This window comes from Aquarana catesbeiana, linkage group LG03 (assembly GCF_042186555.1).
Source record: "Aquarana catesbeiana isolate 2022-GZ linkage group LG03, ASM4218655v1, whole genome shotgun sequence".
Lineage (NCBI taxonomy): Eukaryota > Metazoa > Chordata > Amphibia > Anura > Ranidae > Aquarana > Aquarana catesbeiana.
The window spans coordinates 110,427,094-110,453,955 of NC_133326.1; the positions used below are offsets into that span (position 1 = coordinate 110,427,094).

General features: G+C 41.2%; 1 protein-coding gene across 14 annotated transcripts in view; it reads left to right on the forward strand.

Moving 5' to 3' along the window:
• Positions 1–24,058, forward strand: part of AP3B2 (adaptor related protein complex 3 subunit beta 2) — a 128,647-nt gene extending 104,589 nt beyond the window's left edge. For 9 of the 14 annotated variants that reach the window (XM_073618954.1, XM_073618955.1, XM_073618956.1 and 6 more), the window contains 9 exons: positions 4,060–4,255; positions 5,122–5,194; positions 9,057–9,163; positions 9,748–9,979; positions 11,217–11,301; positions 11,453–11,550; positions 13,335–13,473; positions 17,149–17,187; positions 19,240–24,058. In XM_073618954.1, coding sequence (XP_073475055.1) covers positions 4,060–4,255; positions 5,122–5,194; positions 9,057–9,163; positions 9,748–9,979; positions 11,217–11,301; positions 11,453–11,550; positions 13,335–13,473; positions 17,149–17,187; positions 19,240–19,390 — 1,120 coding nt within the window. In that variant the 3' untranslated portion in view covers positions 19,391–24,058. The remainder of the gene's footprint in view (positions 1–4,059; positions 4,256–5,121; positions 5,195–9,056; positions 9,164–9,747; positions 9,980–11,216; positions 11,302–11,452; positions 11,551–13,334; positions 13,474–17,148; positions 17,188–19,239) is intronic. The other 5 variants (XM_073618957.1, XM_073618958.1, XM_073618960.1 and 2 more) reach the window with 1 other exon arrangement.
• The last annotated feature ends 2,804 nt before the right edge of the window (positions 24,059–26,862 follow it).

The window sequence follows — 26,862 nt, forward strand, 5'->3', positions numbered from 1 at the left end:
GTAGATGTTGTGTGAAGGGGCTATGCTGGTAACGACAATGTAAATGGTGCAGTTTCTCTGTGCCTTTTGCAATCCTTATCAATGACAATCAAATGGATGGAGAGGTCAAAGCTGCTACTTCATCTAGGGCTGAATTCTGTTCTAAGCTGCTTCTGGTTCCAAATACAAACATCCATTATTACTATTACTGATGGAAGCACACCTCACATAATACCTTGCTTGTCTACAAACCCTATAGCAACTGTGTGCTTTGTCAGGAAAGTGGGGAAGTTTAAGATTAGATTGAGTAAAATTGGGTAGTAGTAAAAGTACAAGGTATATGACTTTAGGTTGGAAATTGGTTAAAGGCACCTCACACTATCACATCAAAAGATATACCGAGTTTTCATTTAAGCACATTTGTAGGTAAGATAGACATCCTTACCCAATGGCATTGTAAAGTCTAATTCTTTTTACCATCTTTGCAGCAAATAAAAGACTACTGAATATTTATGATAGTCTATTATACTATAATTAGAAATATCACTGGGTTACCCTAAAGATCACAAAGAGATTCTCTGGGGATATCCTGACAGATATGGTTGTAAAGTCACGTGTTAATTACTTTGATTCTCTCTGTTTTAGGGCCCAGTTCAGTTGTGTGTGTGTTTTCCTAAAATTATAATGCTAAATACCTTCTTTGCAGAGTCTTGCTGTCCTGTCATGTGACCTACCTCTACTTCCCTTCCCAAGTAAGTGAGTACAATGGGAGGGGCTGAGATTCCCCTCTGATAAATGGAAGCTAGCAGAGGGAGGTCACTTGTCTGCACAGCAGGGCTCTGCAAATAAGGTATTTAGCATTATAATTTTAGGAACACATACATTGTACTGAACAGGGACCTAAACAGAGGGAATCAAAGTAATTAATACATGTTTCTTTACTTTACAAGCACTGGAGCAGCTGCAGGGAATATAATTACACCGATATGAGAGGGGAGGGGAGGGGTGGGAAGAAAATTGGCTCACACGCAGACTACGGAGCTGACAGGGAGAGAGGGAGGGGGGAGAGAGCTGGAATGACGGAGACATATACACTTACCACTATATCAGAGATCAGCAGCCATGATAAACATGGTCAGTTTACAGAGGGAGAGGCAGGATCAGGCAGCCCTTTTTCTTTAGAGTTACAACCACTTTATCTGGCTGTGGAAATTGTTTTTCTGTTTGAAAGAATACTGACATTTCTATTAAAACAATATTGCCAATTTAATTTAAAGAATTCCAGCTTTTCCTCCTCAAAACAACATATGCATTGTGCTTGTAAATGAATCACAACCCCAGTGTCAGTTCATGTGTAATGTACCTCCTTTATCTGTATAAAGCAGGTTTCTTTCTGATGTCACTCTCCTCCTCCTGGCTCAATTTCAAAGTTCTCTGACTTCCTGTTTTCTTCCTTTTCCGGTCCTCATACTACATGTCCAATTATCCTTTGAGCCTCTTTAGTTTCAGGGTGGGCTATGGGAGTCACTTGTAGCAGCTATGGGCGTTAATGTGGGTGGGTCTAAGGGTTACTGTGGGTGTTTCTGGGCCTTCGTGTGGGTGGTGAAAGGAGAGGAATGGAATTGTGTTATCATCACTCCAGTTCTCTGTGCAGTGAAGAAGGAACCAGCAGGAAGTGGAACTATAGTCAGAAAATTAAAGTGATTCTAAAGGCAATTTTTTTTTGTCCTAAATCTACAGTAATACTTTCAGGCCCTGTCTGTCTGCTTACCTCTGGTTGTGTATCAGCCTCAGGGCCTGCACTCTCACACCTGTCTGCTTAAGTAATCTTCCCTCAAGCATGGCTCCACCCCAGCCTCTAACTGGGAACACTATAAAAACCTGTCCACTGCAAGCCAGCCTCGCAATATTGTGTGTTTGGCTTCCTGTGTGACAGTACAAAACAGATTACAGCACACACATACAAGAATGACATTTCCTGAAAGGCTAGTAAAAAACACCTGAACATATTAAAAAAATACGGGGGTTTGGTCACACTATATGGTCATACAGTGCTAAGTCCACTTACTGCGACAAAGTACCCCGAATTAGTGGGTCCTACCCTTGTAACAGAATGAAAGATCCTTTGTCTCAACCATGGGAGCCAAACTCCTCTATGTGGAAGATCTGAAGGGATTCCTCCTATGCACTGGTGGCCACTAAATAAGAGGTAATGAGGAGGGGGAGGGGTGCTCCAGCCCAAAAAAACCTGGTCAGGGTCTATTACAATATACAAAAACATATTTGGGGGGCACACCCTAAAATGCTTTTAAATTCAAGATGGTGCTGCTATAAGACCAACAAACAGTACAAAACAGATTACAGCGCACACATACAAGAATGACATTTCCTGCAAGGCTAGTTAAAAACACCTGAACATATTAAAAAAATAAGGGGGTTTGGTCACACTATATGGTCATACAGTGCTAAGCCCACTTACTGTGACAAAGTACCCCGAATTAGTGGGTCCTACCCTAGTAATAGAATGGAAGATCCTTTGTCTCAACCATGGGAGCCAAACTCCTCTACGTGGGAGATCTAAAGGGATTCCTCCTATGCACTGATGGCCACTAAATAAGAGGTAATGAGGAGGGGGAGGGGTGCTGCAGCCCAAAAAAACCTGGTCAGGGTCTATTACAATATACAATATGGCTTCCTGTGTGCTCTACGTCTGATTCTATTTACCGTCCTTGTTTGTTATTGACTTTCCTTGTCTGCTTTACACCCTGACCTTTGGCGTGTTTTTTGACTATCCCTGTCTGCTCGTCGCCCCAACCTTTTGGCTTATCTCTTGACTATCCCTTGTTGTCCTGGTCTGCTGCTTCCTCTCTATCCTTCAGTAGCCTACCGTGAGCGTGAGCTGGGAGACTCTGGGGGCTGCGACCTGGAGCCAGTTGCAGCGAAGTCCATCCCCACCACTGGGGTCTCTGGTGAACACCTGCTTGCTCTTAGACTCCGCTCCCTGGGGAATCTCATGCTCTAGCTCCCAGTGTGATCTGTGTCGGTGCTCCAGAGGACCTGCTTTCCTGAACCACCCAGAGCTCCATCCGTGGCAGTCAGCCGTAAGATCCACTGACTTAGTGGTGCACTCCTGACCCCAACGGCGTGCATCTGTCACCTGGCCTCAGGTGACCTGACATTTTTATTTTTTTTACATAACAAACATGTCATACTTCCCTGCTCTGTGTAATGGTTTTGCACAGAACAGCCCAGATCCTCCTCTACCCCCACTACCGCTTGCTGAGAGGGCACTCATGCATGCTTGCTCACACAACCCGCCCACCAAACTGTGCCCACCAAACATGTGTCACTCCCACAGTGCCATTTAGGCTGGGTTTGCATCTGTGGGTTTCTAAATGCATGCCAACCTGCATGCATGAATGACCAGGGAGGGGAGAGGTGAGGGTTAAAAAAAAAACACTGATTGATCAAAGTTGCACAGGAATGATAGTCACGCTGAAAGTCACATGACTTTTATGTGGTGCTAGGGTGAACCAGGGCTATTTAATTCCTCCAAGAATCAGCACAGCGAGCTTTCACAGTAGGCTGTGTATGCTGTGATCTGTGAGGTGGGACTTGGGAGGTTTGGACTCTTCCTGTACACGTGACTGGGCGAGATTGAATGCTAATTAGGATGTTCTCCATCCCACCCACCATCAGAGCTGTGAAGGAAGTTACATCATTTGCACAGTCTGAAAGATTACAGAGGGGTGTGTTTTAGGCTCTAGCTGCTGCAAGAAGTGGCTATGGAAAGGAACGCGGTCTATAGCAGGCTATACAGAGTTTCACATGATACAAAGCCACAACTAAACCCAGAATATTAGGGGATCTGCAAACAACAGAGCAACATGGTACAGAGTTCTGATTTATGCTGTAATTGATCATTCCATTCAGTTCCAATGAAAAGAAAGTTGGAGTTCAGCTTTAAAACAAAATTATCTTTCAAAATAATTACCCCTTGTGATTATGAGATCTATTTTGAAATAAAAGTAGTTGATTATAAGACATAGAATACAGTAATTCCTTTCTTAAACTTGACAGTGATGAAAGTGATAGGGACCAGAAAATGACAACAAAAGGGAAGAAAACACCTACAAAAACCAGCCAGAAATCAGCCTCTGAGGGTAGCAGCTCTGAGAGCAGTCAGTCTGAGAGTGAATCTTCATCAGAAGAAGATGATGATGATGAAGAGGAGGAGAAAGAGGAGCCCACACCTGAACCTAAAAGGAAGAAAACTGTGAGCATTTTAATATATCATATACCTGTACTAGTAGAGCCCTTCCAACTGAAATTAGTTGTGCGGCCCTGATATATTCCTGTTCTGAACCATTTGCTTTTAAATAACTATGTAATTGTTATTTCATAAAACATGCTTTTAAACATATTTCTAAAGGTTCTACAGGGGGTCCCCGGGTTACAAACAAGTTAGGGACTGTAGGTTTGTTCTAAAGTTGAATCTGTTTGTAAGTCGGAACAGGTACATATTTTAAGTGTAGCTCCAGCCAAAAAAACTATTTTTAAGCTTTTTGGATAGCATAGGGAAGGATTAACACCCCTGTAACATTTTTTTTGCTGTCTGTGCCCCTGTTCAGAAGATTTCACCTCACTTTCTGTCCCAATGACAATTGGATTTTGAAAATTTTGGGTTGTTGTGGAAACAAGCCTTGGTGATAAAGCATCAGTGGAGGTACCTTTTCCCCAAAATAGCTCTTACAGGAGTGAATTTCCCTTCCTAGGGGTAGATTTCCTCTCACTTCCTATTGTCTCCCTCCGTTTGTAAGTAGGAGTCGTTTGTAAGTCGGATGTTTGTAACTAGGGGACCCCCTGTACTTGGTTTTGGCACATTGTGATGTATTTTCTTGCTTTTCGATGCATTTTACATTCAGCAATATGGAGTGACTTACTGTATGTGAAGTTTGTCCAAAATATCAGTGCTCAGATAACCTATTTTCTTTTTAAGCCCATGTAAATAGAAACCATATATAACTGTGTTTGACAGATTACTTGTAATCTAAACTATCCTCGGTATTTCGCATAATGTATATGATCATCTAAAAAAGTGCCTTTTTTCTTACTTTACTGATTATTTCTTGTTCTTCATAGCCATTAGCTACTAAGCCAGTATTGAAACAGCCCAAGCAGACCAAAGAGATGTCATTGCTAGATCTGGATGACTGTAAGTGCAGCTTTGCTGTTCTATTTGATACCTAATTTGCCATGGAAATATCTTTTTTTGCTGGAAAACTATTTTCACAAAAATAAAATACTGTACCTATACTTATACCTTGGTGTTAATTATATTATTCTTTCTTCTGGAGCAAGTCTTTACCCTGTATGTTCAGGACCCTAGTGGTGCCATTGAGCCTACTGTTCACTTAAAGGGCATTTGAGTGGACTAACCATTAGCTATCAAAAATAATAATCTCTTAATGTAAAACAACCGTGTATCTCGCACTTAAAGCTCATCTTTACTATTTTATAAAGATCAGATAAAACACTTTTCACATACCTAAAAGTGATTGTAAGGGTTTGTTTTTTTTTTTGTTTTTTTAAATAACAAACATATCATACTTACATCCACTGTGCAGCTCGTTTTGCACAGAGTGGCCCCGAACCTGCTCTTCTGGGGTCCCCCAGCGGCTCTCTCAGCTCCTCCCCACATCAGATAACCCCCTAGGAGAAGCGCTCTTCTGAGGGGGTTACCTTGCGGGCGCGGTCCCGAGTCCAGCATTCGGCGTCCATAGCCGCCTAATGTATGACTTGGCCCCCCCCCGTGCCTGCGTCATTGGATTTGATTGACAGCAATGGGAGCCAATTGCTGCGCTGCTATCAATCTATCCAATCAAGAGCTGAGAACCCCCTGCAGAAAGACAGCACGTCCCCATCGGGTCAAGTTCCAGGGCTCAGGTAAGTAAAACGGGGGGGGGGGGCTGAGGGGCCAGTCACTGCCAGGTGTTTTTTCACCTTAATGCATAGGATGCATTAAGGTGAAAAAACACGAAGGTTTACAACCCCTTTAAGGCCTAACTCATGCTTAATGTCCCTTTAAATAGGTCGTTTAGGCTAAGCTGGCCCAAACAACTATTTACTGTACTAACAAGTGCGCTTGCTGTGCGTTCTGTATGTAGCATTAGGTACATACAGTATACAGATACATACAGTATATACAGTGCCTTGAAAAAGTATTCATACCCTTGAAATTTTCCACATTTTGGCATGTTACAACCAAAAACGTAAATGGATTTTATTGGAATTTTATGTGATAGACCAATACAAAGTGGCACATAATTTTGAAGTGGAAGGAAAATGATAAATGGTTTTAATAGTCAGGGATAAAGTTGTGGAGAAGTTTAAAGCAGGGTTAGATTATAAAAAACTTTTACCAAGCTTTGAACATCTCACGGAGCACTGTTCAATTCATCACCTGAAAATGGAAAGAGTATGGCACAACTGCAAACCTACCAAGACACGGCCGTCCACCTAAACTGACAGGCCGAGCAGGGAGAGCATTAATCAGAGAAGCAGCCAAGAGGCCCATGGTAATGCTGGAGGAGCTGCAGAGATCCACAGCTCAGGTGGGAGAATCTGTCCACAGGACAACTATTAGTAGTGCACTCCACAAATCTGGCCTTTATGGAAGAGTGGCAAGAAGAAAGCCATTGTTGAAAGAAAGCCAGAGGAAGTCCCATTAGCAGTTTGCGAGAAGCCATGTGAGGGACACAGCAAACATGTGGAAGAAGGTGCTCTGGTCAGATGAGACCATAATTTAACTTTTTGGCCTAAAAGCAAAACGCTGTGTGTGGCGGAAAACTAACACTGCACATCACCTTGAACACACCATCCCCATGAGAAACATGGTGGTGGCAGCATCATGTTGTGGGGATGCTTTTCTTCAGCAGGGACAGGGAAGCTGGTCACAGTTGATGACAAGATGGATGGGGCCAAATACAATGTTAGAAGAAAACCTGTTAGAGTCTGCAAAAGACTTGGGACTGGGGCGGAGGTTCACCTTCCAGCTGGACAACGACCCTAAACATACAGCCAGAGCTACAATTGGATGGTTTAGACCAAAGCAAAGCATATTCATGTGTTAGAATGGCCCAGTCAAAGTCCAGGCCTAAATCCATATGAGAATTTGGATTGTCCGGCTGACAAAAATTACAAAGGTGAATTAGTATTTGTCTCTGTATGGTTCCCTATATGCTTTGGGGTATAAATGTAGATATTAGAACATAGTTTGAATTCATATTCCATTTGAGATAATTTGTCCTCCTCGCCCACCTTCTCTGCCCATGACGTGCTATGGTGCATGTAACAAGCTTTACTAAGATACTACGACATAAGATATTTAAAATAATGTAACTCTGTTGATTCAAAGTTTTTAATGTTTAATGTTTGTTGGTAATAATAAAATCATGTGTTAATGTTTACATATATTGTTTATTAATATTAATATGCTTGTATATCATTACACTATATGTACAAAATTGTGCTTCGCTCTAAGGCCCTGATGAAGCAGGGTTTCCCCGCGAAACGCATAGGCCACTTTACTCGACTCTCCAACGAGGACCAGCACATCCTGGACAGATATATAGTAACTGTGGTTTTAACTAGTTGTATTCAACATTTTTAAATGTAACCATTGGTATATGGAAAATAAAGATTTGTTTACTTTTTAAGTCTTTTTGGTATCTGTATTAATTAGACCCTGCAAGGTACATGCAAAGTCCCACCCCATTTTTGTCTTCACTTGGTAAAGACTTGAAAATTGCTGTTCACAGATGCTCTCCATCCAATCTGACAGAGCTTGACCTATTTTGCAAAGAAGAATGGACAAAAATGTCACTCTCTAGATGTGCAAAGCTGGTAGAGACATCCCCAAAAAGACTTGCAGCTGTAATTGCAGCGAAAGGTGGTTCTACAAAGTATTGACTCCGGGGGCTGAATACAAATGCATGGCACACTTTTTAGATATTTATTTGTAAAAAAATTTGAAAACCATTTATCATTTTCCTTCCACTTCACAATTATGTGTCACTTTGTGTTGGTTTATCACATAAAATCCCAATAAATACATTTACGTTTTTGGTTGTAACATGACAAAATGGAAAATTTCAGGGGGCACTGTAGCACTATAATAAAGGAAAGGGATGGTCGGCACTCAGGATAATATCCAGAATATTATTTCTTTATTTAAATGCATGTACAAAGCTGTAAAACAGCCTACACGTTTCAGACGTTAGTCCTTAGTCATGACTTCATCCTGAGTGATGACCATCCCTTTCCTTTATTCTGGTACGTTGGAGCTGTCAGCAGCCTCAAGGTCTGAGCACCGGGCGGAGATTATATGTGGGAAGGTTGCAGCGCCTATATAACTGTTTTCCTTGACTGTAGGACAGAGACTTCCCGTCCCACACCCAGAACAAAATAGAATCGGCTCAGCCATTCACAGGAAGCTTTGTATGGACACAAAACTTCCTCTGACATTAATTAAACACAAATCATCCTGTGAATGAATTAGCAGCACTCAGCCCAAATCTGTTTTGTGCAGTAAATAATTTATTTGGACTAGCTTGGCTCACACAAACTATTTAAAGGGACATTAAACATGTAGTTAGGCTTTCATTCCAGTAGTCTTCTTGCCAATGCAGTGACATCACAGGTCATTCTCTCTTCTTTCCAGCAGTGGAGGTGGGTAATCCTTACTGATATACTGAAAAGCGCTCATTTAATGACATGTAAGCACTGTTCACTGCAGCAGTACTATGAGGCCAGGTCATTTTAATGACAAACCTTAGGGGATGGGGGCAAGACGTAGGTTGCATTACGCTGACTGTGACCTGGAAGAGAATGACCATCTAAGAGAGAAGCAGACTTTCTGCTGGAGACAGCGCTGTATTAAATGTGAATATGTATAGCAAATGCTGCTCTTTTTATTTATAACTGAGCTGGGCTTATTTTTTTCTGTTCACTTTACTGCTTTTGCAAAAAGATGTAGAAAAACAAGAATTACTATCAGTGTTTTCCATTTTTTACAGTCTCTTCCCCATCTGCTCCAATGGTAACATCAGGAAACATTGTATCTTCCAGCCTGGTGACTGATCTGGAGGGTTTGTCTCTAACAGATACTTCTCTGGCTCCCACAGTGAGTGAAGTCTTATATTATTTAGGCAATTAAAAAAAAAAAAAAAAAAATATATATATATATATATATATATATATATATATATATATATATATATTTTAATTCACGATCTTAAAGGGGTTGTAAACCCTTGTGTTCATCTTATGCATTAAGATGAAAAAACTTCTGACACTGTCCAGCCCCCCCGTTTTACTCACCTGAGACCATTCGTTCCCTCGGCGGAGACGCGCTCTTCCGTTGTCTCGGCTCTTGATTGGAGCCATTGGCTCCCGCTGCTGTCAATCAAATCCAATGACGCGGGGGGACGGGGCCGAGTCCCGCTCTCTGTGTGAATACACACAGAAGCAGGCCTCAGGAGCGCGCCCGCATGGGTGTCCACCAAGGAGAGCGCTTTTCCAATGTGGACACCTGTTGCGGGGAGGAGCTACCAGAATCGACGGGGGACCGCAGAAGAGGACGATCGGGGGCCACTCTGTGCAAAACAAACTGCACAGTGGAGGTAAGTATGACATGTTTGTTATTTTTTTTTTTCTTTAAATGAGGGTTTACAAACCCTTTAATCTTTTGTGTATTTTTCTTGCTAGGTAATCAGTCCAATGTTCTCTTCTGTGCGGACCTTTGAGCTGCTGCATCGCATGACAGGGGAGGGTCTGTCTGTGGAATACATATTCAGTCGCCAGCCTTTTACGCCAGACCATCGCATGGTGTCTGTACAGATGCAAATATCTAACAACTCTGAAAGCGATGTTCGCAATATCCATATCAATGAACCTAAGCTGCAATCTGGCATGAGAATAAAAGAGTTCAAAGAGATAGGTAAATGGTGGCTTTACTGGCACTGATGAGAATGGGGGAGTGTAACTTAAAGCTGATCCCTGGACCTAACTTTACTCTAAAAAAGGTTACTAACTCTTGCATGATTTTACAAGCTCTCTCCTATACTGAAATTGCTAACTCTGCAGAATGTAAGCTTCTTACAGTGTGCAGTAGAAGCTGTAAGACGTCTGATAGTCCTGTAAGAAGTCCTGACTGGAGAACATCCAGCATCATCTGGCATTTTCCTTCCCAGCCATGCTGTCCCTGGCCCACACCTTTCATTCATTGGATTTCAGTCCTTTCAGTCATAGAGGCATACATGTGGATGTTACCTAGGGCAGGCTGCATGAAAAAATAGTCTGCCTAGGAATGCCCACCAAACTGTAATCCACCCATCAAGGCATTTTGATATTTGCATAACTTTTTCCAGGAGCCAGACCACCACTCCTTGTATCTGTACTAAGGCCTCTTGAAAGGAGTACTGAAGCACGGTGCTGTGATATTTTCAGGGAGCTATGTACAACACCCTGTCGGCCCTTCCCATCAGCCATGATCTGCCTGTATTTTTTTTTATAGAAAGCCACAGAGTCCCAGTGGTAACATCACTGGGTCCAAAATGGAAATGGAAAGGTTTAATTAAAAAATGTCATTAGCGTGTTGTTGAGAGGGGAAGGAGAGGGACCATGAAAGGAAAATTTTAAGCAGATTTGACTTTTGCTTTAAATATTTAACATAGTGATAGTGAATTATTATTGTACACTGGTTTTCAAGAGAACCTCTTCATCCCTGAAAATCTTTTTTAAAAAAAAAATAAGACAAAACCGACTCTTAACTCTAACTTGCCCCTTAGGCTTTAACTTACACTTAGGCTTCACTTAGATATGTGGTGGGGGGGTGTAAAAATGCGTGATTGAGCCATGTTTTACCTGCCCGCCACGGGCTTAGGCTGCAATAGGCTGAACGCTGCACATGCTACACATTCAAGTAATCAGTAAAGCCGGTCACCAGGTGAAAACAGGGAAAAAATGCCTAAAAAAAGAGAAAACCAATGCAGCCACCACATCTCATGATTGTTAAGCTGCAATATATTACATTTTTGATTTTGTGTTTAATACCGCTTTTCGTAATAAAATCATATGTGTTCATATTCTTTAGTACTACTACACTTTTTATAAATAATATTTCAGCTTGATGACTGAATCTCTGTCTTTCTATAATGTATATCTTCTTTCCACAGAATCTCTGCCTGCTGGAGATAGCACCACTGTAATAATGGGCATTGATTTCTGTGATTCTACTCAGGCTGCAAATTTCCAGCTCTGGTTGGTACATTATTTATTACATACACAGATTTGCAGATTTTTTTTTTTTTTTAGGTTCTTAAAAGCATTTATAGGGAAACTGTATTACATACTGTTAACGTCTCTGGTGATTATGTGGAAACATGAATAATATGATGTGCTTGCTTTGCAGCACCCACACCCGCCAATTCTACGTGTCCATCCAGCCACCTGTAGGGGAGCTAATGGAGCCTATGTTCATGAGTGAGAATGAGTTCAAGAGGGAACAGGGTGAGTGATGGCGAGCGTGGGAGAGGAGATTATAGACAACAAAGAGACAGGCAGATTAAAGACAAAGGAGTGGAAGAAAGAGAGTTGACATAATATTTATACAGACACTTTAAACACTCAAAAATCAAACAGTATTTTAATATGTTCAGAATTACATCTTGCAATTGTTATATAGCGTGTTGGTTTCTTCTCAATAAAAAGATAATGCGGCATTGTCGAAATGCATGTACAAAAAACAGAAAAAAAAAAGAAAAATAACAGTAAAAGGGGGTGAGCATACTCACACATACACCTATATTGTCACGCAGCGGGCTGTCCAATCAGGTCCGCCTGTCAGTTTTTCAGGCGGACCTGATCGGACCATCCATAGCTCTCTATGGAGCGGCGCATGTGTCCGCTGACATCCGCTGGCATCTGATCCGATCTTGTCCACCAAAAAACAGCGGATCGGATAACAGTCAGATGGAAACGGACAGGTGGTCTGTTTCCATCTGACAGCCCCATAGAGGACAGCAGGGCTGTCATCCGCCTGCTCGGACTACGGAGAATGCCCGTGTGAAACCAGCCATAGGCTCTGGTGATTTATAGGGACATTTGGGTTATCCCATAAGGTCACCCAGTAGACAGCTAGTACCTATAAAAGTTATATTTGATTGCTATGCTCCCTGAACTGTACCCCTGCTACGCGGGTGAACGTTTGTCAAGATTTTATACTTATTTCAATAAAAGTTATTGTACCAGAAAGCAGCCATAGGCTGCCCATAGATGGATCTTTTTTTTCCCAACCAGCCATTGGGCTGATCGTAAAAAAACATACAGTATCCCCCAACCACACAAGTGAGGTGGATAGAGGAATCCTTCCCGCTGTGCTATTGTATTCTGACAGCAGGTTCCTCTGCTATCAGGTGCTGCAACCGCTGATAAAATGAAATTTTTTGAACATTCCTGTTTGACAGAAGTCGACCGGTACATTGACTTCTGTCAGGTGGGTACGACCATAGATGGATCGAAATTCCCTGCTGAACCAGCTGAATTTCAATCTATGGCCAGCTTTAGTAACCTGAGGTGCCCAGAAATTATAGCTTCAGTGTCCAGTTAATTACTGGGAATAAAAAAATGCATATGCTGGCCATGGACAGGCCATTTTAGATTTTAAAGTAGACGTAGTTGCAGAGATAATACTGTAGAGGGAATTCAGTAAATTATTGGGGACATTTTTTTGGCCATATAAAAAGGTATGTGCCAGATTCAGATCACTAATACAAAGTGGTGCTGGGGCTGCACCAAATTCAAAAAGAATTACCTCCAGTTTGTAGAGGTAATTAACACCATCTTTAGCACTGGCCATAGTAGTCTAGAATTTCAAACACAATTCTTAGGTAAAGAATATTCTAAGAAAGTTCATTTGTTTTTTATAGTCATCATTTTTGACCGCAGTGATAAGAAAAATCAAAGGAGCACAATGGAAAGTTTTTCTCGAACAAACGAAGTTCTAACAGTGTATGTAGTGTTTGTTCAGTAAACACATAGCGTGAGGTTCATTAACATGTAACCTTAACCTGCACTGCAATGGTATGCCTAGGATGCAATTTGTGCAAAAATCAATTCATCATGTGTCTGTTTCCTAATCTATCACTGAAAATGTATAATTCAATGGGGGTTTTCTGCAATAGTCATGTATGTATGCTGGAGTGACATTTATGAAATTAACACAGTCCTGCTGTGTTCGTTTGCTTGAACATAGTAGCATACATCGTGAGTAACGCTCTCTTCTTGTAATTTAGGTAAACTCACTGGCATGAATGAGATCACAGAGAAACTGACATTGTCTGGGAAATATAACAGTGATCACGTTATTGTGCAACGAGTCATATCTGCAGCCAACATGAATAGAGTTCCCTGCGGTGCTGATAAAGAATATAGGTAAGAACCTGTACATGCTATATATACACAATATCTATATCTTCAGTGCTGTCCAGTGTGGTTACAGGGAAAGAATTCTTTAAAGCAGAGCTCCAGTCGTTTTTGTGTTTAGTAAAAGTCAGCAGCTACAAAAAGTGTAGCTGCTGACTTTTAATAAACACAGAAACTCACATGTCCCAGGATCCAGTGATGCGGCCGCCTGAACCCTCGGTTCTCTCCCTCTCTTCTCCCCGGTGACGGCATTACAACTGTGGGCACCTGGCTGTGACAGCTTGCGGCTTTACAGCCGGGTGTGCCTCCTGAATGATCGGGCAATTTTCTGGGACCTGTTACGTGTCCCAGAAAAATGCAGGGAGGGGAAGAGGAGAACTTCTGCTTGAATCGCCTAGGTGATCTGAGCAGAAGTGGGAGCGGGTACCTGTCAAAACTAGGTACCCACCCTCCTCCAAAAAAAACTACATGCCAAATGTGGCATGGGGGGGGGGGAGTGCTTAAAGCGAAACTTCCCCTTTTGGGTGGAGCTCCACTTTAAGATTTTACATAAAATGGAGGAGGATGGGGTGGGGAATGTGGGGGTGGTGGAGCACAGCTGCTCCTGATTCTGTCTGCTCCAGTCCTAAGGCCTCATGCACACTGGACGTTTGATTATCTCTCCTAGATGTCTTTACTCCTGGCAGCAGCATTTTGGCAGAAAAAAAACACTTCACGCTTGTAAACGTGTTTACTGCATTTAGGCTCGTCAAGCACTTGGGCATTAATTCATTTCATTGGCCAGAATAATAATTTATTCTGGTCATTGAAATGAATTAATGATTAAATGCTAAATGACCATAGCATTAACCCACGTTTAGACATGTTTACATGCGTTTGCATGTGTCAAGCGTTATTTCTTCCAAATTGCTGTTGCTCCTGGACGCGCTTGCAATCGGGGTTTTTTTCTGCTTTCAAACACCCTGCCTCTAAACGCTTATCTGTCCTTGCACACATAGGCTAACATGGAGGGGCGTTTAGAGGCAGGAAGAAAAAACGGCAAGCACCACCAACAGTAGTGCTAAAATTGTCAAGTGTGAGGCCTAAGCTGGCCTTACACTCTTGTTTTTTTTTTTTCGTGGGCAGATTCCTTCATACAAACACCATGCTTCATACCTTTATCTTTTTTAACACAGTAATCCATACTTCTGCTACACAGAGCCTTTCACTTCTGTACTGAATGCAGTGCATCATACCTCTGTTACATCCAGAACTCCATACTTCTGTAGTACATGCACTGCCTTATACCTCTGTGCTTAAAAAAGTATTTTTGTTTGCAAATGATTGGATGATGGAAAACCACATTTACGAGGCGGTATCAAAAAGTTTTGAGACTAGTTTTGTAACATGCCAACAGATGGCAGCACAAGGCTGCATGCACAGTCACAGGGAGCACCGCCCTTCATAAGTCAGTGAGCCAAAAGACATCATCCTGTGTACATCGGGAGCTGTGCAACTGGTGCTCTTCTGACCATGTGCATTACCATGTCTGCTATTTCATCATGGGTAGCAAGTCAGAACAAAGAGCAAACGTGAAATTCTGCGTGAAACTAGGCAAATCTGCCACAGAGATGTTTGACATGATTCTGCAAGTTTACGGCAATGCTGCAATGAGTCGTTCGAGGTGTTTTGAATGGCACAGGCGCTTCAAGAGCGAAAGAACATCGCTGGAAGACGACGAGAGATCAGGAAGACTTTCAACAAGCTCAACTCCCAAAAATATTGAAACCATTCGGCAACTTGTGCATGATGATTGTCGGAGAACAATCACGCGTGCCACTCAAAACACCTCGAACGACTCATTGCAGCATCACCGTAAACTGGCTGAATCATGTCAAACATCTCAGTGACAGACTTTCCCAATTTCACGTTTCAGCGGCTAAAGAAGTTTGGGAATCAAAAAAACAATGATGTATACTCACCTCTATGCTGCAGCATTGGTGTGTATGCTGCAGGTGTCCAGCTTCAGCTCCAAGACCAGGAACCTGAGCAGTCACATGACCACTGATCACTCAGCTCTTGGTCTTCTCAGAGCAGAAAGCAGTCACCACTCTCTGCTCTGCCCCTCCAGCACTTACTGGAGCGTCAGGCAGGGAAGGGGGTAGGCACAGTTAACTTCAGCTCTCAGCCACATGCTGATAGCTGGAGCCAGTTGTCAATCAGGCAGCTGGGTGGATCCTGACAATATGGTTGGGATCCTTCCAGAGCTTGGTGCGGCTCTGTGACGTTAGCTGATTGCTCACTATAAGCCGACTCTGGGTCACAGGAGTGCAAAAGTGAGTGTACTCCTGTGACTTATATGAGAAGTATGACTATAAAAGCTTTACTTCTATTTTAGCCATACTTCTATTTTAAAACTCTGTTTTACACACAGGGGGGGGATTTGCTAAAACTGGTGCACAGAGAATTTGGTGCAACTCTGCACAGAAATCAGCTTCCAGTTTTTTGTTTTTTTTGTCAAAGCTTAATTGAACAAACTGAAGTTAGAAGCTGATTGGTTACTATGCAGAGCTGCACCAGATTCTGTCTGCACCAGTTTGAGTAAATCTCCCCCAGTGCCTAATATTTCTTTTTTACTTGAAATGCCTTGTATCTCTGTATACACTTAGTACAACATACCTCTTTCTTACACAAAGTCCACAATACCATAGCATAAGAGTGCCAAATACCTCTACATTGCACAGGGTATTGGAAACCTTATATTACTTGTCTTATGTAAGATTTTATTAACCGCTTGCCGACCAGCCGCTGTCATTATACTGCGGCAGGTTGGCACATGCAAATCGCCGTAGGTGTATGTCGGCTGCTTTAAGAGCAAAAGGGGGCACGTAGTCTTGCTCTTACGATTTTTTTCAGACAAAACCAGTACTTATTAAATGAAAATTGGACATTGAGTTCAGGTATGACAAAAATTTTATAGTCTGCACATCCAGCTTTTGTCGGATGAAAAACCAAAATCGGCTGTCGAAAGCACCATAATAACGATCCGAAAATTGGCAGATCATTCGTCAAACGAAATTTTACTTCCGATTTTCGTATCGTGTGTATGGGGCCTTAAAGTGATTGTAAAGGTAAATTTAAAAAATTAAATTACAAACATATCATACTTACCTCCACTGTGCAGCTCGTTTTGAATAGAGTGGCCCTGAACCTGCTCTTCTAGGGTCCCACGGCTCCTCCCCACATCAGATAACTCGGGAGCGCACCCGCAAGGTAACCCCCCTGGGAGAGCGTATCTCCCAGGGGGGTTACCTTGCGGGTGCGCTCCCGAGTCCAGCATTTGGCATCCTTAGAGGCTGAATGCAGGGCTCGGCTCCACCCCCCCCGGCGCCCGCGTCATTGAATTTGATTGACAGCAGCGGGAGCCAATGGCTGCGCTGCTATCAATCTATCCAATCAAGAGCCGAGAACCCCGGGCAGAGAGACAGCGTGTCCCCGCGGGTCAAGTTCTAGGGCTCAGGTAAGTAAAACAGGGGGGCTGGGGGGCCGGTCACTGCCAGGTGTTTTTTCACCTTAATGCATATTATGCATTAAGGTGAAAAAACACGAACCTTTACAACCCCTTTAAGTACAGGTGCATGTTTAAAATAACATTTCTCCTTATTTTAAGATCATTTTATGCTAACCTGCTGTTTTTTGATACAGTAACACAGAAGCCCCAGAGGCAGAATCCCCCTGTACAAGGTAGTGGCTCCATAATGTGCCTCTGCGACTCTCTCCTGCTTCTCTTTATCTTGCTTTCCTAATATGAAAGGCATGATGTGTGCACTATCTATGCTTTGGCATTGGCAGTCCTGCAAATCTGCCAGAATGCAGATCTGAAACTTTAGCCTATACCAGTTATTCTCCCTATCCTCAGCTGATGCCTTTTATGATCTGAGATGTATACTGACGTTGCACACTGCTTCTTTGCACCACCCTTAAACTGCAGATAGAGATATATTTATAACTGCTGTGTTACCTTCTATCTGGAACAAGTCAATGACAATGACAATCATATGGTTTTATGTTGCTAAGCAATATACAGAGCTAACGGTTACACAAGAGCAGGTTGAATCTGTATTTCAGACTAACCGCTATGAGTGGAGAGAAAAAAACATACTCATCTAGAGGCTTGTGGCCATTTATCTGAAGGATGTTTTATATGGTGAACCAGAAACAAGAGCCAATTATTCATTTTAAATGATGTTGAATCTTCAGATATGGATTAAATAGCTTTGTTTTAACCTACTAACCTCTTTGGTAGCTACAGAGGCTACAATAATATCTCACATATATGCATTTATTGTGAGCTGTTGAGTCATAGAAATATTACTCATAGCAGCAGCATAGCCTATAAATTCTTCTTGCATCATTACCAATATAATGGAACTGACCGGAAGGGTATAGTTTCATAGAGATGTTTGGTCAGCGGTTAATTTCCAGTACAAAGATGATGGCACAGGCACTGGTACTTACTTTAAAGAGGAAGTGCAGTCTGCTCACATAATTTGTAATAAAAACATCTTTGCCATTCTGAAGCTTCCCCCCCAACCACTTTGCATATTATTTTATATATACTGTGATTCTCTACTTGCCAAATATGCTGCAGAAATCTCCCTCCACTGAGTCTGACTGCAACCATTTTAACTGTGGGCAGCTGAAGCTGCTGCTTGTACACTTCCTGGATTTACACAGACACACAGAGGCACACCTCCAGCTCTGCAGCTCTCATTGGCCTTCTTATGACTCATCCCCCCTCCCTTCCTGGCAAACTCTCACAAGAGTGAGAGAGAGAGAGCTGTGCATGATGTCATAAGCCTAGGCTGTTTTCCAGACTAGAAACAGGAAGCGAGCTGTATAGGGTGTTTACTGGCAGAAAAAAAAATGTTTTACTATCCAAAGTAAAAAAACAACAAGGGCAGAAGATTTAATAGATGAAAAAATGACTGAAAGTGGAGGTCCGCCGAAAAAAAAATATTAAAAGCCAGCAGCTACAAATACTGCAGCTGCTGACTTTTAATATATGGACACTTACCTGTCCAGGGAGCCCACAATGTCGGCAGCCGAAGCCGATCTGTCCTTCGGCTCTCGGCTGCTGCTGCCGCTATCCTCGGTAAGGGAATAAGGAAGTGCAGCCATGCGGCTTCACTTCCTGGTTCCCTACTGTGCATGCGCGAGTCGCGCTGCACGTCCTCTCTGGTCCCTGCTGTGTTCTGTGTCTCCTAGAATACAACGGGGGAGGACAGTGTAGGCGCCGGAAGTGGCGTAGGTCACCGCAAGAGCTGCGGTGATCTATGCTAGGAATTTGCCAGTCATTTACCACTGTGTATATGCCCACATGTGTGACTTTACAGTCGTATGGGCTGCTCAGATGTGATGGGGAGGAAATGCTCAGCATAGAAACTCAGTGAAAACTGAGCATGTGCAGAATTGCCACCACAGCTGCAAAATCCCCGCTGAGTTGTGGACATGAACAGAAGGTAGAGAACAGCAGAATTAACCAGTTTTTTTGCAGAATACAGAAAACAAATCTCATAGTGAATATAAACAGCATGTAATACAGCATTTATCGATAGTTTTTTTATGATGTTTGTTTAGTGACACTATAACACACCCATGCTTTTTCCATCAGTCCTTTTACAAAGCATTATATATATCTCACAATACAGCCTTTCTCTAAACCTTAGAAATTTAGAACAATATAACTCTGTTTTGTCACAATAGCTAACTCCGCTTCCTGCTTTACCGTTTTAGATTCGCAGCCAAGACAGTAACCAGTGGAACACTTGTCCTGGTGACGCTGACTATGAAAGATGCTTCTCCTGCACTGCTGACTATTAATAGTGAAAAAATGGTGATTGCAACGATGTTGGCAAAGGACATTGTGCAAGCATTGACTCAGTGATGTTTGTAATATGGCAACCCCGAGACTTAGTTTTAACCCCTGATACAGCATCAAGAGATCGATATGTTGATGTATGAAGATCAGATGTGACCTCTTGCAGTCTTATCATTGCTGCTAACACAATCACACTCAATAAGATGGTTTGTCTCCGCAGAATCCATCCCGGGCCAATAGAAAATTCGGAACAGCTCATAGATAGTCACCACGTCAGAGGACTTTTGTATGCCCCAAGAGTTGTAAGCTTGGAAACAATGAGTGAGCCCACATTTTGCATATAAAGCCAGATTTATTAACACTTGGAATGATCATCGCCACAAACATCATCTACAAATAAATGCTAAGAATCACTACCAGTACTTTAATAGCCTCTAGAGCAGGGATATGCAATTAGCGGACCTCCAGCTGTTGCAAAACTACAAGTCCCATCATGCCTCTGCCCCTGGGTGTCATGCTTGTGGCTGTCACTCTTGCTATGCCTCATGGGACTTGTAGTTCTGCAACAGCTGCAGGTCCGCTAATTGCATATCCCTGTTCTAGAGGATCCGAAACCCAGAACATGGTCACACACAGGCTGAATCCAAAAGGGTAATTGTGTCTATATTCCCAGAATCATGCAAAATGTCTTTTTAGTCAAGTGCCCAGGTGAATTTTATAGCATTCTTTTGGCCTTTAATACGATTGGTAAATTATAGAGGAAAATAGACATGTGCAGAACAAAAAAATTTGTTTTGTTTCGATTTGTTATTCACATAAGCTTGTTTAGTTAAATTTGTTTAATTTGTTTAATTCATTTTTGGAATTTGTTTAGTTTATTCGTTTTCAAATTTTTCAAATTTGAATTCGGATTGTTTTCGAATCAGTTTTGAATAGTTTCCGAATTCAAAAATGTTTTGAATTCGAAACGTTTTCAAATTCAAATCGTTTTCCAATTTCCAAAGAGAATAAAATAGAATAGAATAGAGAATAAAGGAATAAAATAGAATATAATAGAAAAGAATATAACAGAAAATAAAAGAATATAACTTGTAAAACAGAACAAAATAGAATAGAAAATAAAAGAACAGAATAGAATGCAATAGAATAGAAAGATTATAACCATCTTCTGAAATTCGAATAGAACAGAATTAAAAAAAAATAGAATAGAATTGAAATAATATAACCATTTTCCAAAATTCAAATAGAATCAATTCAAATGTGAATAGAATAGAGTAGAATAGAATAGAAAATAACACAATAGTATAGAAAAAAACAATAGAATGGAATGAAAATAACCAGCTTCCTATTCTAATCTAATCTTTTTGATTCTAATCAAATTTGAATTGATTCTATTTGAATTTTGGGAAATGGTTATATTCTTTCTATGCTAATCTATTCTATTCTATTGTTTTTTAACTATACTCTTTTTTTTTTTTTTTTTTAATTTTATTTTCTATTCTATTCTATTCTATTTTTTTCTATTCAAATTCAAATTTATTCTATTCGAATTTTGGAAGATGGTTATAGTCTTTCTATTCTATTGTTTTTTTTTTCTATACTATTCTGTTTTCTTTTCTATTCTAATCTATTCTTTTCTATTCTATTTAAATTCAAGTTTATTCTATTTGAATTTTGGGAAATGGTTACATTCTTTCTATTCTATTATATTACATAGTTACATAGTATCATAGTAGGTGAGGTTGAAAAAAGACACAAGTCCATCAAGTCCAACCTATGTGTGATTATGTGTCAGTATTACATAGTATATCCCTGTATGTTGTGGTCATTAAGGTGCTTATCTAATAGTTTCTTGAAGCTATCGATGCCTCCCGCTGAGACCACCGTCTGTGGAAGGGAATTCCACATCCTTGTCGCTCTTACAGTAAAGAACCCTCTACGTAGTTTAAGGTTAAACCTCTTTTCTTCTAATTTGAATGAGTGGCCACGAGTCTTGTTAAACTCTCTTCTGCAAAAAAGTTTTATCCCTATTATGGAGTCACCAGTATGGTATTTGTATATTGAAATCATATCCCCTCTCAAGCGTCTCTTCTCCAGAGAGAATAAGTTCAGTGTTCGCAACCTTTCCTCATAACTAATATCCTCCAGACCCTTTATTATCTTTGTTGCCCTTCTTTGTACTCGCTCCATTTCCAGTACATCCTTCCTGAGGACTGGTGCCCAGAACTGGACAGCATACTCCAGGTGCGGCCGGACCAGAGTCTTGTAGAGTGGGAGAATTATCGTTTTATCTCTGGAGTTGATCCCCTTTTTAATGCATGCCAATATTCTGTTTGCTTTGTTAGCAGCAGCTTGGCATTGCATGCCATTGCTGAGCCTATCATCTACTAGGACCCCCAGGTCCTTTTCCATCCTAGATTCCCCCAGAGGTTCTCCGCCCAGTGTATAGATTGCATTCATATTTTTGCCACCCAAATGCATTATTTTACATTTTTCTACATTGAACCTCATTTGCCATGTAGTTGCCCACCCCATTAATTTGTTCAGATCTTTTTGCAAGGTTTCCACATCCTTCGGAGAAGTTATTGCCCTGCTTAGCTTAGTATTGTCTGCAAATACAGAGATTGAACTGTTTATCCCATCCTCCAGGTCGTTTATGAACAAATTAAATACGATTGGTCCCAGCACAGAACCCTGGGGAACCCCACTACCCACCCCTGACCATTCCGAGTACTCCCCATTTATCACCACCCTCTGAACTCGCCCTTGTAGACAGTTTTCAATCCATGTACTCACCCTATGGTCCATGCCAACGGACCTTATTTTTTACAGTAAACATTTAGACCCCTTTCACACTGGGGCGGTTTGCAGGCGTTATTGCGCTAAAAATAGCGCCTGCAAACCTCCCCTAAACAGCCTCCGCTGTTTATTCAGTGTGAAAGCCTGAGGGCTTTCACACTGAAGCGGTGCGCTGGCCGGAGAAGAAAAAATCTCCTGTCAGCCGCTTCTTTGGAGCAGTGAAGGAGCGGTGTATTCACCGCTCCTAAACCGCTCCTGCCCATTGAAATCAATGGGATAGCGCGGCTATACCGCGGTAATACCGCGGCTATAGCTGCGCTATACGAGGGGTTTTAACCCTTTTTCGGCCGCCAGCGGGGGGTTAAAACCGCACCGCTAGTGGCCAAATACCGCGGTAAAACAGCGCTAAATATAGCGCTGTTTTACCGCCGACGCCCCCTACCGCCCCAGTGTGAAAGGGGCCTTACAGGTAACTGTGTCAAATGCTTTTGCAAAATCCAGATACACCACGTCTATATAGTCCCTTATCATCCCCTCCAAGAGTTTACATACTATTGATGTTGGGCTAACTGGTCTGTAATTCCCAGGGATGTATTTTGGGCCCTTTTTTAAATATTGGTGCTACATTGGCTTTTCTCCAATCAGCTGGTACCATTCCAGTCAGTAGACTGTCTGTAATGTGTATATTATATTGTTTTTTTAATTATATTCTTTTCTATTCTATTATAGTCTATTCTATTCTTTTTTCTACTCTATTCTTTTCTATTCTATTATTTTCTTATGTATTTAAATTTATTCTATTTGAAAATTCGAATTTCAGAAGATGGTTATATTCTAAGTTATTCTATTCTATTCTATTTGTTTCTATTATATTGTAGTCTATTCTGTTCTTTTATTTTCAATAAATGTTGTTCTGTTTTACTGTATTATCTTCTATTCTTTTATTTCCTGTTATATTCTTTTCTAGTCTATTACTTATTTTTTCTATTCTGTTCCTTTTTTTCTATTCTATTTTATTCTGTTTGGAAATTGGAAAACTATTCGAATTTGAATGTCGTCCGAATTTTTTTTTTTTTCGTTATTTTGGATTTGTTTAAATTTGGTACTATTGTAATTCGGAAATTCTGATACATCTGAATTTCCGAAAAACAAAAATTCGTCCGAATTTTAATTCGGAACGAAACAAACCGCACGTCTACAAAATGGCCTTATAGTGTAAAAACCTTCATGTCCAATAATAATTCTGTCAATTTCCTACAAGATATAAGTCTGTGAGAGGGTAGTTATTGGTAGAAATGATGTACACATGAGATAGAAAACGATTTGAATTCAAATTTTGACCTAATTTTTTTTTGTGTTATTTCGGATTCGTTTAAATTCAATACTATTGTAATTCAGAAATTCGGATACATCCGAATTTCCAAAGAATGAAAATTCGTCCGAATTTTAACTCGGATCGAAACGAACCGCACATGTCTACAAAATGGCCTTATAGCGTAAAAACCTTCATGCCCAATAATAATTCTGTCAATTTCCTACAAGATTTAAGTCTGTGAGAGGGTAATTATTGGTAGAAATGATGTACACATGAGATAGAATGCAGAATGTGTGTGTGTGTTATATTTATTTTTTAAAGGGAAGCAACAGGACAATGTTCTATAAATTTCTAGTGAAGCTAAATAAAAGTGAAAGTGCTCTTGATCAAGAAGAAGAAAATATCATATTCAAATCCCATTTAAGTGAGAGTGTGTGGCCTCTGTGCTAGCTTTAAACACCTATGGTCATGGTAATAAACCAATCTCTTCATTGATGCGTGTTCACTGATATTACTATGACTTGTGTGTTGTCTTTCCCATCTCATGTATTGTATTATTTTCAGTGTCAGCAATACAGCTTTATTTATTAAAATTGTAGCATTAAAGTATGTGAAAACAATTATGTACCGTGTGCTGTCTAGATTTCAGCTTATTGAATATATAGTGATCTGTTGAATATAACATGTTCTGTGCAAGGAATAATTGATATGTGATTAACAAAGATTACAATCAAGTTCCTCCACCCCAAACTTGCTCATCCATTTCTTTATGGACTTTGATTTGTGCACTGGTCCAAATCATTTGGTGGAGGGGGGATTATGGTGTGGGGTTGTTTTTCAGGGGTTGGGCTTGGCCCCTTAGTTCCAGTGAAGGGAACTCTTAAGGAGTCGGCATATCAAGACATTTTAGACAATTTCATACTCCCAACTTTGTGGGAACAGTTTGGGGATGGCCCCTTCCTGTTCCATCATGACTGTGCACCAGTACACAAAGCAAGGTCCATAAAGACATGGATGAGTGAGATTGGGGTGAAGGAACTTGACTGGCCCTGACTTCAACCTGATAGAACACCTTTGGGATGAATTAGAGCAGAAACTGCAAACCAGGCCTTCTCGTCCAACATCACTGCCTGACTTCACAAATGCACTTCTAGAAGAATGGTCAAACATTCCCATAGACACACTCCTAAACCTTGTGGACAGCCTTCCTAGAAGAATCTAAGCTGTTATAGCTGCAAAGGGTGGGCCAACTAAATATTGAACCTACAGACTAACACTGAGATGCCATTAAAGTTCACGTGTGTGTCAAGTAGGGCTGGGGAAAAATCGATTTGAATCTTGAATCGAGTTGAGAGGTCAAATCGATTAAAATTTTCAGCACATCGAATTTTTAGATTTTTTTTCACCAGGACTGGCGCTGACACCGCGCCGGTCCTAAGGAGCTGCGGGCAGGAGTTTTTAGACGAGGCTGCGGCTTCGGCCTAGTCCACTAGGCTGGATGCCACGGACTAGGCCGAAGCCGCGGCCTCGCCTAAAAACTCCTGCCTGCAGCTCCTCAGGACCAGCGTGGTGTCCATCAGAAAAAAAAAAAATTGATTCGAATCGTGAATCGAGCTTTTTTTTTTTTTTAAATCGCAGATTTTTTTTTTTGGAGAAAATCGCCCAGCTCTAGTGTCAAGGCAGGCGTCCCAATACTTTTAACAATATGATGTATATATACAGTCACCAGCCACTTTATTAGGTACACCTTGCTAGTACTTGGTTGGACCCCTTTTGCCTTCAGGACTGCCTTAATTCTTACATAGTTACATAGTTAGGTTGAAAAAAGACACAAGTCCATCCAGTTCAACCAAAAAAAAATAAATAAAAACATACAATCCCATATACACAATCCTCCACCCACAGTTAATCCAGAGGAAGGCAAAAAAAAACAGCAAAGCATGATACAATTTGCTACAGCAGGGGAAAAAATTCCTTCTTGATCCCCCGAGAGGATTTTCCCTGGATCAACTTTACCTATAAATGTTCGTACCCAGTTACATTATGTACAGTAAGGAAAGAATCCAGGCCAATTCTTCGTGGCATAGATTCAACAAGGTGTTGGAAACATTCCTCAAAGATTTTTGTCCATATTGACAAGATGGCATCACGCAGTTGCTGCAGATTTGTCAGCTGCACATCCACGATGCAAATCTAACAGGCAGGATGGATCCATGATTTCATGTTGTTTATGCCAAATTCTGGCCCTATGAGCTGAATGTCACAGCTGAAATCGAGACTCCTCAGACCAGGCAATGTTTTTCCAATCTTCTATTGTCCAATTTTGGTGAGCCTGTGCAAATTGTAGCCTCAGTTTCTTGTTCTTAGCTGAAAGGAGTGGCACCCGGTGTGTTTTCCTGCTGCTGTAGCCCATCATTCAAGGTTTGCTATGTTGTGTGTTCAGAGATGGTATTCTGCATACCTTGGTTGTAACTAGTGGTTTTTTGAGTTACTGTTTCTATCATCTCAAACCAGTCTGCCCATTCTCCGAGAGAAAAAGAGAAAGAGGGCGCACCAGCCATGTGCATTATCTTTTGTAAAATATTTATTTAATGAATAATAAAAGGAAATTACTCACAAGCAGTAGTAGAGTAGGGCGCAATGTGAAAATGCACCAAATAGCAGCATACAGTACTATGGTGAGCGAAACCTTCCAAGGATCATGCAGTCTGACTGCTGAGCTCTGATGAAGAGGGGATGTTCCCTTCGAAACGCGTCAGCTGGTAGTGATGCTTGTGTGTTCCTCCATGATCCTTGGAAGGTTTTGCTCACCATAGTACTGTATGCTGCTATTTGGTGCATTTTCACATTGCGCCTTACTCTACTACTGCTTATGAGTAATTTCCTTTTATTATTCATTCAATAAATATTTTACAAAAGATAATGCACATGGCTGGTGCGCCCTCTTTCTCTTTTTCTCTCGTTGTCTTATAGGATTCCCCGTCCTTGAGGGCAGCAAGGCCGGTGTTGTTGCATTCCCTGTCTGGTCATCCACTTGTGCGCAGGAGTTATTTCTTCTTTAGTCTGCCCATTCTCCTCTGACCTCTGACATCAACAAGGCATTTTCATCCACACAACTGCCACTCACTGGATATTTTCTCTTTTTCGGACCATTCTCTGCAAACGCTAGAGATGGCTGTGTGTAAAAATCCCAGTAATCAGCAGTTTTTGAAATACGTCCATCTGGCACCAAAAACCATGCTACATTCAAAGTGACTTAAATACCCTTTCTTCCCCTTTCTGTTGCTCGGTTTAACGTCAGCAAGTCGTCTTCACCACATCTAGATACCTAAATGCATTGAGTTGCTGCTATGTGATTGGCTGATTAAAATTTGTGTTACCAAGCAATTGAACTTATTAATAAAGTGGCCGGCGAGTGTATATA